Source organism: Mandrillus leucophaeus, unplaced genomic scaffold (assembly GCF_000951045.1).
Source record: "Mandrillus leucophaeus isolate KB7577 unplaced genomic scaffold, Mleu.le_1.0 Scaffold128, whole genome shotgun sequence".
NCBI lineage: Eukaryota > Metazoa > Chordata > Mammalia > Primates > Cercopithecidae > Mandrillus > Mandrillus leucophaeus.
Genome location: NW_012101209.1, coordinates 6,848,466 through 6,862,630, shown reverse-complemented (window position 1 = coordinate 6,862,630; position 14,165 = coordinate 6,848,466). Strand labels below are relative to the sequence as shown.

The window sequence follows — 14,165 nt, the reverse complement described above, 5'->3', positions numbered from 1 at the left end:
CTGCGCGCAGCTGCGCTTAGGCCTCGGGACGCAGAGCTCCAGCGGAGAGGGTCGGAGGGGGAGTGGGTGTGTGCAAAAGGTGATTGCGTCTTCAAAGTGTCACGAAACGGGGTTGAAGCATCGTTAAGTTTTTTCCTTTAGTTAGTTAACTGCTGATTGGAAAAAGAGAGGGTTTCTGAGCAGAAACAAACTTAGGATTGCAGAACAGAGAAGATTCACAGTGGTTTACAGTTGTGAGTTGTTCGGGTAATCGTGCATGGTTTTAAACCGAAAGGATTGTCCTTTAAAAATGGAACATGGACTTTATTACAAATGGGACTTAGGTTAGAAAAGATATTTGTCCCCTATGTTAAGCCATGTGAAGCTGCCTTAGGTACCAAGATCCTCAGTAAAGTCTTTCTAGACTCATGTTTAGAACACGTACTTACGTGCATCATAAGCAATGTAGGTAGGAGCGCAAATCTACTCTGGATTTGTATCAACGTTTGAAATGTGCGCTCCCTACTTGGGGGTTGGAATCCAAACAGAACTTGTATTTAGTTACCTTTTTTGTGTCGTGCAAACTTCTCTTAACTGTCATGCATTTTTCTAGTAATAGTTCTTCAAGTCTGCAATAAAAAATGGCCTCCAATAAAACTACATTGGTAAGTTAATGAAAAGCTAAAGTATGTAAGGATTTAACCCAAGGTTTTTTCCCCCAAAGTATAACTTTGCATCTTTGTGGTTGAGAAATTTACATCGACATATTTCCCAGCTCTCCCAGTATAATTATAGGGGAAAATTAGGAGCAAAACGAATTCATTACATGGAGATACTTGCTGACTTGACTTAATAGCGTCTTAACTAGTTTAATCTTTGAAGGACAGTGCAATGTGGATTTTGCTGAGGATTTTTATCTTCAGATAGAAATACCCACGTTTTTACAACGTGGAAAAATATTACATAAAATAATAAAGCCCTTGTTGGTTGGCATAATTTTCCTTAAATCCCCAGAATTCTGGAGAAGTATTTTCATTAAAGCCAAATTTAAAGAACCAGGTACCTTGTGCACCTAGGTTGGAGCAAGTTAGTGAATCTTTCAAATTGCTTTGGTCACTTTATCTTGTTTTAACTTACTCTGAAATATAGAAGAATCTTAAATATAATTCATTGCGGTGTTTTGTTTTTTTTTTTTTTAAAAATGGTCGAAATAGCAAATACGATCCAGAAGGGAGAAAAGGCTAGATTTTTTGTATCTTATTCAGCCATGTCATGTTACAAGTTTTTTAAAACCCTGGAATATTCACATAAAAATCATGAAATTCAAAGTTACAGTTTTCACAATATTTAACTCTCAACATATTGCATTAATCTTAAGCGCGTAAAGGTGAATGTTAATGTCTCCTAGGTAAAGTAAAGCATTTGTTTTTGGTCTGTATATGTTCTCTCTGGGTTTCACACTAGAAAGGGCACGTTGGTGATTTTTAATTTGTGCCATCATTAGATTCTATGTTAAGTCAGATACCCTGGAAAACAGAATTTGTTTTTGCATGCAATTGATACTCTTTGGGGTCTGTTATTTATTGGTATTTAAATAGTTTATTTTGTGAGGGATCACAGGTTGGCCACTTTAAAACTTTTTTTAACTTTTCATTTTAAAAATTCATTAGTGTTGTGAGATATATGTGCTGTTAATTTCACTTAAATAATGGGAAATTTATTTTGACTCAAATCCACATTTGGAAAAAAGTGCTGGGTTAAGCCAAACATATACTACAAAAGAAAATGGTGAGCATTTGAAACTAGCTTATGAATGCCATAGTAGTAAATACTGTATGGTATTTTGTCTGCCTCTTTTTTTTTCTTTTTTTTAACCTTAGTGTGTATCCTTTTCATTTTCTATATTTATTTTTTACTTCTTCTTTATTTTGTTAGCCTTCTCCCTTTGTGGCAGTAGCTGTTTTGTTTTTCATGTAGTATAGGTATCTAATACACTTCTGTCTCTTCCAGTTTGTTTTTGCTTCTCCCACTATTATTTCTACCTTCTTGTACTGTACAGTGACAGAAATCTGTTTGGGCCCAGTACTCAAGTATCTTGACTAATGAGAATCATAAGACCTGACTTGGAAATGGTATCCGAAAAAGTCAGGTGTTTGCTGCATTTTTTTGTATTCCAGGGGATTTGTGTGTGTGTGTGTGTGTGTGTGTGTGTGTTACCTATATGCTTGCTTGCATAGCTTGAAATGTCATTTTGCAGTCTTGAGGCCTTTCTTACATGTGTGTCTGCGCACTTCATATGCCTGCATAGCTTGAAATGTCCTTTTGTAGCCTTGAGGTGTTGCTGTTAACTTTTTTCTGCTTGCTGCTTTACTTGTGGGATGGCTTTAGTGACTGGGCAATTAAGGTTTATCTTTTTTTAATAGTATTTGGGTTTTTTGGTTTTGTGGGGGGGTTTTTTTGAGACAGTTTTTCTCTTGTCCAGGCTAGAGTGCAATGGCGTGATCTTGGCTCACCGCAACTTCGGCCTCCCGGGTTCAAGCGATTCTCCTGCCTCAGCCTCCCAAGTAGCTGGGATTACAGGCATGCATCACCACGCCTGGCTACTTTTTTATTTTTAGTAGAGACAGCGTTTCTCCATGTTGGTCAGGCTGGTCTCAAACTCCTGACATCAGGTTATCTGCCCACCTCAGCCTCCCAAAGTGCTGGGATTACAGGCATGAGCCACCACACCCGGCAGTAGCATTTGTTTTAAGATGAAATGTTAAGGTGGATTTCTTCTCTGCCCATAGGATCTTCTGATTAACCATTTCGGGGTTTTTCCCCCCCATTTTTAATCTCATAAAAATTTTCCCCATTTTTAATCCTCTCATAGCAAATCTTGAGCTATTGGAGAGAGCTGATTGAGGTTGGTCTCCTGCTTCTCTTAAATAGTGTCATACAAAAAAATGCCTGTTTAAAGTGAAGTTGGCTACCAATATAGACTTTGTCTTGAGAAACCAGGAAGGAAGGATTTTTTTCACCTTAGAGAATTAAAATCTCCCCTTTTGTCCTCTTGAAGTGACAGCTTTATAGGTTCTAAGTGGTAGGAGATATTATCTACAGAGATGGAAAAATAATCTTGTCCTTTAATTTAACCTCCTAGTGGTCTCCATAGTTGACCTTGCAGTTGGTATCAGGATTGTGAACCACGTGTTCATTCTGCACTTAACCTTTTATCTGTATTATTGAAGCTTTTGACGTTAGTATTTGAATTGAGAAGGAGGCTCTTAGGTCTGTCGTTGACCTGTCACTACTATTTTCTTCTCTGTATCACCCTGTAAGTACTTCCTGCATAGTTGCTGTGTTGTTAAAATGAGTGAAAACTCTAGTAAACTTGGTCTTTTAAGACTACAGGGCCGGGCGCAGTGGCTTACGCCTGTAATCCCAGCACTTTGGGAGGCAGAATCACTTGAAAGGAGTTTGAGACCAGCCTGGTCAACATGGTGAAACCCCGTTTCTAATAAACATACAAAAAAAATTAGCCCGGCATGATGGCATGCGCCTGTAATCCCAGCTACTTGGGAGGCTGAGGCTTGAGAATTGCTTGAACCTAGGGAGGCAGAGGTTGCAGTGAGCCGAGATCACGCCATTGCACTCCAGCCTGGGCAACAGAGTGAGAGACCCTGTCTCAAAAAAAAAAAAGACTGGAAAAAAAGTAATTTTTCCAGATAGTGTTTTTGATTGTATTATTTTGGTGGTAGGTCATAAGTTTGAGCTAAATCAACAAAATAAAGCATTCTTTTATTTTATTGTCTGTTGACTTTTAATCTTTCCCTGTCTGTCCTGGGATGTGGAAGTAAAAAGTAAAAATTTATGTTGAATGTAATAATAATGTAAGCAATTGAGCCTTGAAAATGTGCCCAAAATTCAAGAAGAATATTTCTTAATTTCTCATTTGTTTTATTTTAGCAAAAAATGGGGAAAAAACAGAATGGAAAGAGTAAAAAAGTTGAAGAGGCAGAGCCTGAAGAATTTGTGGTGGAAAAAGTACTAGATCGACGTGTAGTGAATGGGAAAGTGGAATATTTCCTGAAGTGGAAGGGATTTACAGAGTAAGAAACTTTAGTGCATCTGTATTGTATGTTTGACTGCAGCTAAGTGGTTTTAGAATTTGTTTTTAACCTGACTCTTTTACCTGCTTTCCCATAGATGTCTTTAAATGTAAAGACACCTTGAATTTAGGTATCTTATTTGAAGTCTATTTAAAAGGAACCAAAACTTTATTGTACAGTTGAAGCTGAGCAGACTAGAGACTAGTTTATTACCCTGGGGAGTCAAATTTGTAAAATTATAGAGTGTAGTTTACTATATAATATATTTTAATGTGGTTAGATATTATACTGATTATAACAATCTGCATTGTTTTTCCTCCACACAGAGGGTACTAAAAAACATTGAAGCTATATAGTATAGACTAGTGGGTCTCATACAGGATTACGTATAATCTAGGCTTTATACTAAGTTTATTATGTCCTAATACCTAAGAAGTAGAGCCTGGGCTTGTTTTAAGCTCTCTGGTTCCTTGTGTTCTTTGATATGGATTCTTGATAATTTTCACAAAATGTGAATGACTTGAACATGCAGCAATTACATACTTTAACACTTGGTGTTTGTTGTGCTTATCTGCTTTGATTCTTCCCTGTTACACCACAAAGCTCCATAGGCAGTGACAATTAAAAATGGATAGGTGGAGATCAATTTCCTGAGCTTGCTGGAGATAGAGCATATGGTAGTCAAATGATTGGGCTTCACATATCTGTTATCTTGTGCTTTCCCTGCTCTTCACATTTAATTCATAGCAGTTTGGGAAATATGAGTTGAATGGGAGATTTACGTTTTCCTGTTTTATCCTCCCGTGTTTTTAGTTGAAATTAAGTATGTATCATAAGTCCATACTTTATTAAGCCCATGAAACATGAAAAATTATTTTTACCCAGCAAAACTTTAGGAAATGAATGGGCTCCTCCCTTTTTCTTCTCCCAAAACTTAAGGCCACTAGCAAAATTATACTGCATTTGGCCATGTGCAGTGTAATAAGTAATGTAAAAGACTTTCTTTTCTTTTTTTTTGAGACGGAGTCTCGCACTGTTGCCCAGGCTGGAGTGCAGTGGCGTGATCTCAGCTCACTGCAACCTCTGCCTCCCGAGTTCAAGCAATTTTCCTGCCTCAGCCTCCCAAGTAGCTGGGACTACAGGCATTTGCCACTATGCCCAGCTAATTTTTGTATTTTAGCAGAGACAGGGTTTCACCATGTTGGCCAGGCTGATCCCAAACTCCTGACCTCAAGGGATCCACCTGCTTTGACCTCCCAAAGTTCTGGGATTACAGGTGTGAGCCACCACACCCAGCCAAGAAGACTTTAATGAAAATAATACTACAGAGCAGAGACTTTTATTGTTCTCTACCCAGTAATTTGGATTTACTAATTTAGAGTCTCAAATTAGAATGTAGGGCCTGGGTGCAGTGGCTCACACCTGCAATTCTAGCACTTTGAGGGTCCAAGGCTGGAGGATCACTTGAAACCAGGAATTTAAGACCAGCTTGGCCAACAAAATGAGACCCCTTCTGTATTTAAAAAAAAAAAAAAAAAGTGTGTGTTTTAAGTTAGCTGGGCATGGTGTTGCATACCTGCAGTCCCAGCTACTTGGGCTAAGGCGGAGGATTGCCTGAGCCGGGAGTTGGAATCTTCAGTGAGCTATGATTCCACCACTGCACTCCCGTCTGGGCAACAAAGCAAGACCCTGTCTTTGGCAGAGGCAGGCCGGGGGGTGTGGTAATGTAGAGAAGGGGGAAATTACTAGTATCTGCAGTACAGAGGATTTTTGATTCCCCCAGGTGTCTATTAAAATGGATCTGGATAATGGTGATGAATCGTGTCTAATTCAATCAAATTTTTTTTTAAACTAAACACAGTGCTGACAATACTTGGGAACCTGAAGAAAATTTAGATTGTCCAGAGTTGATTGAAGCATTTCTTAACTCTCAGAAAGCTGGCAAAGAAAAAGATGGTACAAAAAGAAAATCTTTATCTGACAGTGAATCTGATGACAGCAAATCAAAGAAGAAAAGAGATGCTGTAAGTATAAAATATTGCCCACCAGCTTGTCCTTCTGTAAAACGTCGATGGCTTGATTTCTTTTTTTTCCCCCCAAGAGATGGAGACTTGCTCTTGTCGCCCAGGCTGGAGTGCAATGGCATGATCTTGGCTCACTGCAACCTCCCCTCCCAGGTTCAAGCCATTCTCCTGCCTGAGCCTCCCAAGTAGCTGGAATTACAGGCTCCCGCCTAATTTGGTATTTTTAATAGAGATAGGGTTTCACCATGTTGGCCAGGCTGGTCTTGAACTCCTGACCTGGTGATCCTCCCGCCTCATCCTCCCAAAGTGCTGGGATGACAGGTGTGAGCCACCACACCCAGCTTTTTTTTTTTTTTTTTTTTTTTGAGACAGAGTCTCCCTCTGTCGCCCAGGCAGGAGTGCAGTGGTGCACTATCTCCGCTCACTGCAGCCTCCGCCTCCAGAGTAGCTGGGATTATAAGGGTGCGCCACCACACCTGGCTGATTTTTGTATGTTTAGTAGAGACGGGGTTTCATCATGTTGGCCAGACTGATCTCGAACTCTGACCTCAGGTGATCCACCCGCCTCAGCCTCCCAGAGTGATGGGATTACAGGCGTGAGGCACCCCACCAAGCCCAGCTTTGATGGCTTGCTTTTTTAAAACTCAGATACTTTTATAAAAGGCCTCTTAATCGTATTTTAAATATTTTAATATTTAGGACAATAAGGATGGGCGTGGTTTAGCCTACATTGTGTTAAATGTGCAGTAAGTGCTTATGCCACTTAGGTTGTGCTAGTGCAATTTTTCTTAGTTTCACGGATTTGATCCCTGAGTAGACCCATTAATTACCTGTGATCCCAGGCTAGCAATCTTAGGTACAAACAATACTAAGATTGGATTATTGAAAGCCTTTGCACTATAGTAAAAACAATGCAAATAGAACTTTCTGATTATAGTCCATTAATGGCATTGACCACCAAAAAGTACTTGCATGTCATCTTTGTATTGCCAAACAGTGCCTTGATTTTGAAGTCTATAATCTTTGATAATCGTTACACACTTTCTTGACATGAATTGAGACATTCAGTTGATTCACTCTACATGTGTTTTGGTCCAGTCTTTGCTTTACTTATGTCTCTGTGGCTTCAGGCAAGTCAGGTAACTTCCTACTTACATCCTTGACTGTAAAACAGATTATACTTATGTTGCCCACTGTCCTAATGTGGCAATTTGGGGAAACATCTTGGTGCTGAATTAGGTTCTAGGCTTAGGCACTATAAATATGATTTAAAACTTGATCATTTGAACTAGAAGCAAAGAAGTACAACCTTCATGATAACTCTGTATAAGGTCATAGGTATAATTGCTATTATAGATGAGGAAACAAGAGAATGACTACAAATTTGGTTTTGAAAGTAAATCACATGCTTAACAGAAGCACAGTTTTGGCCAGGCACGGTGGCTCGCGCCTATAATCCCAGCACGTTGGGAAACCAAAGCAGGAACATTGCTTGAGCCCAGGAGTTGGAGGCCAGTTTGGGCAACTTAGTGAGACCCCATCTCTAAAAAGAAAAAAAAAAATCAGCAAGACATGGTGGATGCCTCCTGTAGTCTCAGCTACTTGGAAGGCTGCGGCAGAAGGATTGCTTGAGCCTGGGAGTTGAAGGTGCAGTGAACTGTGATTATGCCAGTGCACGTCAGCTTAGGCAATGGAGCAAGACCTTGTCTCCAAAAATTATTAAATAATAAATCAAGCACAACTTTTAACAATACTTGTTGAGCCCTTACCATGTGCCATACTGTGTGCCAAATCTTTTGCTTTTAATGTGCTGTGAAATACCTGTGCTGTAGATACTAAAATTCTGTTTTATGAAACCACAAAGAGGTTGATTAACTTGCCCAAAGCCACACAGTTCGTAAGTGGGGTAGGTCCATCATTCTCACCCTGGCAGTGTTACTCCAGAGCCTATGACATTGACATAAAGCTCTGACAGGAATAAAGGATTTATTGATATCATTCGTTCTCCAACTTTTTTTGGTCTTAAGGCCTGTTTACACTCTAAAAAAATTATTGAGGATCCCCAAAGAGCTTTTGTTTGTATGGGTTATAACTATCAATACTAACATAGTAGAAATTAAAACAAATTTCTAAAATGACTTTTCTAAAAAAGTTGAGTAGCGTTTTACATTTTTACAAATCTTCGACTTGGGTCTTAAGGCAATTTTACTTAAACACATTTGATTGCTGTGGCGTATTGTTTTGGTGGAGGTATATGAAGACAATCCAAAGTCACAAATAGGTGAAAAAAGGGGGCCTTACACAACCCCCTCCCAAAAAGAACTCTGGAATCCCCAATGAATCCGTAGACCACATTTTGAGAACCACTGGTTTATATTAAGTACTTTCTAATGCAGGGCGTCCAATCTTTTGGCGGCCCTGGGCCACGTTAGGAGAATTGTCTAGGGCTACACATAAAATAGACTTAACACCAACCACAACTGATGAGCTTAAAAAAAAAAAAAAAAATCCCAAGAAAGTCTCAGTATAAGAAAGTTCACAAATTTGTGTTGGGCCGCCTTCGGAGCCGTCCTGGGCCGCAGGTTAGACAAGTTTGTTCTAACATTTCCTATCACTTAGAATGATCACAGATAGTTGGTGTGAGTTTTAACATTTTTAATATTTCTCACTGTTTGTGTTTTGTTTATGCTTTTAAAATGCATTGGTAATTCAGACTAATTCCTGGAAGTAATCTGAAATATATTAACTTTTAAGACTTTATTATTACCAGAAATAAAGAGATTAGTTTTTCTGTATGTCCACACAACTCTGCCTTTGGTGTCACTGAATGCAGTAATTTTCTTGAGTTTTGATTCTGAATGTTTTTGGAAATTTTAAGTGTTCTGCATATCAAACTCAGGTTGTTTTTCTACTTGTAAAGTTAATGGAAATCAGATGTTTTTAATTACCAAATATGGGTTCTTGCTCTAGTCGTGTCTGTCTCGCTATCGGAACGTGTTTATTTAAAATAATGCCATGAAAACAATTTAATACTCTTGAGTTTGCTGTATGAAAAAAATGTCTTCTAAACAGGCTGACAAACCAAGAGGATTTGCCAGAGGTCTTGATCCTGAAAGAATAATTGGTGCCACAGACAGCAGTGGAGAATTGATGTTTCTTATGAAATGGTGAGTATGCAGGAACTGTTAGATTTGAAAGAAAGAATAGACTTTTTTTTAAATTTGTGAAATGGTTTTTATCATTAGGCAGGGAAAAATTATCTGCCGAGAGGATGATTCTGGTTTTACTAGTAGTGTTTTAAAGCAAGGGTCAGCACACTGTGGCCTGTTTTGAAAATGAAGTTTATTAGAACATAGCAACAAGTATATATATATAACCCTCCTGGAGCACTTAATACCTTTTGTTTGGACTATTTTTTTAAATGAATGGTTGTCAGTTGACAAACAACTTAGACTTGTAACTGAATTTTTCTTTTTCTTAAAACAGGAAAGATTCAGATGAGGCAGACTTGGTGCTGGCGAAAGAGGCAAATATGAAGTGTCCTCAAATTGTAATTGCTTTTTATGAAGAGAGACTAACTTGGCATTCTTGTCCAGAAGATGAAGCTCAATAATTGTTCACATTGTTTTTTTATATATATTTATATATATATATAAAATTTGGGTCTTGGATTTTGATTTACTAGTGTGACGAAATAACTACATCCTAATGAAAAGTTTGATATGTTTGTTTTGAAAGTAGCGTTGGAAGAGTTGTTGGGGGGTTTTTTGCATTCATAGCACTGGTTACTTTGAACAAATAAATAAAAGCTTTCTGTAGTTGCTTCCTTTATCAGAAAAGAACATTTGATACCATGGTATATTATTTCCTCTTCATTGAAGAACAGCTTTTCTAAATGTTGGGGGAAATGTCCATAGTCATTAATCAAAACTTGTGTTCTCATAAGCCTAAGGACCATTTTAGGTTTTTTACATGTTTTTGTGTGTGTGTGTATCCATAAAATGCATATGTAAATTTTTCTTTGTTTTTAAGCATTCACCCAAACAAAAAATCACAGGTAAACCCATGTTTCTGAGATGCCATTATTCTGACCAAAATAAGAGATAATCACTTCAAGTTAAATTGAAATTTTTCCTGAAGCCATACATTTCAAGTAGAATAAGTAATTCTAAATAGGACAATTTAAATTGGATAATTTTAAAGTATCTATAATTGCAGTGGTTTATTTGCAAAATTCCTAAAAGGAAAAATTTTATCACTGCCGTCACAGCAGGTTTCTTCATCCAGATAAGGACACTAGACAAATGTTAGTGTGTTTTAACTAGCTAAACAAAACTTAAGTTAAATGAAAATTTAAAATTTTCCCTAGTGAGCCATTCCTTAACAAAATGTTGAAATCCCTGTTGCTACATTGACTAAAAGGTAATGATGAATGGAATATGTAAGATTTGGCTCATATAAACCTAATCAGATGGTTAGAGATGTTGGCAGTTGAGGACCTGCTGCCATAAATGTGTGAACAGCCTTTTGTAATCCAACCTATTGACCTGCATGTTTTTTCTTTACCCCAACTGATTCCTTACATGTAGGCTCCATCTTCAGTTATTTGCTTTACTGGTTCAACAAAAGCCAGGAAGAACAACTTTGTAGTAATCAGAGTGTTATCCAACTGTATATTGTTTACTTTATTGTAAATACTGGTGAACAGTGGTTAATAAATAGTTTTATATTCCTTTATGCAATTATTAGACTTCTCTTTATTTGATACGCCTTTACGGTAGAAATAGAAACGCCCACACTCATTGGATTATCTTTGTTTATAAGTTGGATGATACCAGTAAGGCATTAGAGTACATATCCTAGATCTTTTGAGCTTAATGAGTTTTAAACTTGAATATGTATTTCCACAGGAGTGTTTCCACAGTTGGGAGATAAAAGTTAGTTTCATGTGATCGCTAGGAGGAATTGTCTCATTAAAATGAGGTTTTAAAATCTGGTGGTTGTAACTGTCTTCTAAAGAACGTAAAGTATTCTGATAGGGCTCAGTGTGATAATAGACACATTTTAATTGATTTCCAAAATCCATACAGAAAAGGAAATAACTGATGTCCTGTAATCCCAAAATTTGGGGAGGCCAAGGCAGGAAGATTACTTGAATCCCAGGAGTTTGAGATAAGCCCGGCAACATAGCGAGACCCGCACCTCTACAAAAAAATTTAAAATTAGCTGGGTGTGGTGTCTTGTACCTGTAGTCCTTGCTACTTGGGAAGGTCCTTTAAGCCTAGGAGTTTAAGACGCTATATATACATGCCACTGTGCTCGAGCCTGGATGACAGAAGACTCTGTCTCAAAAAATTTTTTAAAATACTGTCCTTTTATACTCGTGTTTGTATTACTTTCCTATTGGTGCTTTAACAAATTACCACAAATTTAACCCATTTATGGCTTACAATAGTTCTGTGGGTCAGAAGTCCAAAAATCAGCGAGCTGAAGTCAGGTTATCAGGGGAGTTCCTTCTGGAGTTTTTGATGGCAGAATCTTTTTTCGTTGTCTCTTCCATTTCAAAAGGCCACCTATATTCTTTGGTTCCTGGCCCTTTCCATCTTCAGAACCAGCAAGCAGTAGAGCATCTTGCATTATCTTTCTCCCCCTTCCCCTCTTCCTCTTTCCATCTCTCCTGGCTACCACGGTGTATTATGGAAGGATTGAGCCAAACCATTCGTTCAAGTTCTTGAATTCCTGGAGCTTAGATCTTTAGATGAAGAGAAAACCCTTTTTCTATCATTTCTACCCTCTGATGTCTATGTAATAGGCTTCTTGTAACAACTCAGATGCTGTAGAAGTAAGGCCACCTCGCCAGTTTCCTTGCTTCAAACTCAAAGTTTAATTGACACCCATGTCTCTGCGTATATGACTTTATACTTTTTTTTTTTGAGACGGAGTTTTGCTGTCACCCAGACTGGAGAGCAGTGGCATGATCTCAGCTCAATGCAACTTCTGCCTCCCAGGTTCAAACTATTCTCCTGCCTCAGCCTCCCCAGTAGCTGGGACTACAGGCACTCACCACCACACCTGGCTAATTTTTGTATTTTTAGTAGAGATGGGATTTCGCCATATTCGCCAGGCTGGTCTCAAATTCCTGACCTGGTGATCCGCCCACCTCAGCCTCCCAAAGTGCGGGGATTACAGGCGTGAGCCACTGTGCCCGACCCAGCTTTATATATTTAAATACAGTTTTTAGGCCAGGCATGGTGGCTCATGCTTGTAATCCCAGCACTTTGGGCAGCTGAGGTGGATGGATCACCTGAGGTCAAGACCAGCCTGGCCAACATAACAAAACCCCCTTTCTACTAAAAATACAAAAATTAGCCAGGCATGGGGGTGTGTTCCTGTAATCCCAGCTGCTGTGGAGGCTGAGGCGGGAGAATTGCTTGAACCCAGGGAGCGGGGATTGCAGTGAGCCAAGATTGTACCATTGCACTCCATCCTGGGCAACGAGTAACACTCTGCCTCAAAAAAAATTTGGTTTTAACAAAAATAATTTTATTTTTAAATTTTATTTTGCAACTTATATTTCACCCAACTCTTATCTTGAGCCATCTTACTTAATACACTATATTCTAGCATAGCTGCTAACCACTCCAGAAAAGTTACCAGGGTTGGAATCTGCTGTCTATTCTTTGATTCTGAACAAATTAATGTACTTCACCTCCCTGTGTCTGAGTTTCCTCATCTGTTATTCATGGGCTCGTATAAGGGTGAAATGTATGCATGTGAGACAGAACAGTGCCTTGTGTTTGTTTAGTAATCAAGATGTGTTTTACCTTTTTTAATAGGGACATAGTAGGATACCATATGGCAGCTCCCCAACTTAACCAATTGCTGGGTATGCGTACCTAGGTGGTTGGTAGTTTCCTGCTATTAGATTAATGTAGGGAGGCCAGGCGAGGTGGCTCATGCCTGTAATCCCAGCTCTCTGGGAGGCAGAGGTAGGCAGATCAGAAGGTCAGGAGTTTGAGACCAGCCTGGCCAACATGGAGAAACCCCATCTCTACTAAAAATACAAAAATGAGCAGGGCATGGTGGCACGCACCTGTAGTCCCAGCTACTTGGGAGGCTGAGGTAAAAGAATCACTTGAAACCTGGAGGCGGAGGCTGCAGTGAGCTGAGATCATGTCACTGTACTCCCACCTGGTGACAGCGAGACTCCATCTCAAAAAAAAAAAATTAATGTAGTGCTCATTCTTACATATAGTGACACTTAGCAGACAGATGGATTCTCAGAAGTCATCAGAGAAGTCAAGATTGCGGTGATTTACTCTTCTATCAATAGCCATTACCCCATTTCCTCACTAGTACTACAAATTAACAACATTGATCTTACTAATTTTTAATCTTTTTTAGCGATGGGGCCTCACTATGTTGCCCAGGCCAGTCTCGAACTCCTGGCCTCAAGTGATCCTCCTACCTCAGCCTCCCAAAGTGCTGGGATTACAGGCATGAACCACTTGCTAGGCCGATTTTACTAATTTTTAGTCAATCTGATGCCATCTTGGTTTAATTTTACATGTTTGGTTTTGTTGAGCATTCTTTTCATACTTAACTATTTGCATTTCCTTTTATGTAGATTAGTTATGCTCTGCATAACAAGGCTTTGATCAATGATGTACAGCATATACAATAGTGGATCCCATAAGATTATAATATCAGTATTTTTACACTACCTTTTTTATGTTTAGATCCACGAATGCTTACTGTTGTGTTACCGTTGCCTACAGTGTTCAATATAGTAACATGCTGCATGGGTTTGTAGCCTAGGACCAATATCTAGCCTAGGTGTGGAGTAGGCTGTACCATCTAGATTTGCCTAAGTACATTCTGTGATGTTCACACAGTAATGAAATTGCCTAATGATGCATTTCTCAGAACATCCCTGTCATTAAGCAATGCATGACAGGAAATCATGCATTTGAGTTTGATTATTACTAGATCTTCCTTTTCTATTTCTGTCACACAAAAAACAGCCCAGTTTATTTTGTCTTAACCACACAACCCTCAGACTCCTAGCTGG

The 14,165-nt window shown here is 38.8% G+C and overlaps 1 protein-coding gene across 1 annotated transcript in view; it reads left to right on the top strand.

Annotated features, from left to right (window-relative positions):
- Positions 1-10,836, top strand: part of CBX3 (chromobox homolog 3) — a 12,095-nt gene extending 1,259 nt beyond the window's left edge. Inside the window, exons 2-6 of the mRNA XM_011972281.1 lie at positions 593-644; positions 3,928-4,070; positions 5,932-6,094; positions 9,167-9,261; positions 9,581-10,836. Of these exons, the coding sequence (XP_011827671.1) occupies positions 621-644; positions 3,928-4,070; positions 5,932-6,094; positions 9,167-9,261; positions 9,581-9,707 (552 nt within the window). The 5' untranslated portion in view covers positions 593-620 and the 3' untranslated portion in view covers positions 9,708-10,836. The remainder of the gene's footprint in view (positions 1-592; positions 645-3,927; positions 4,071-5,931; positions 6,095-9,166; positions 9,262-9,580) is intronic.
- Positions 10,837-14,165: the final 3,329 nt, after the last annotated feature.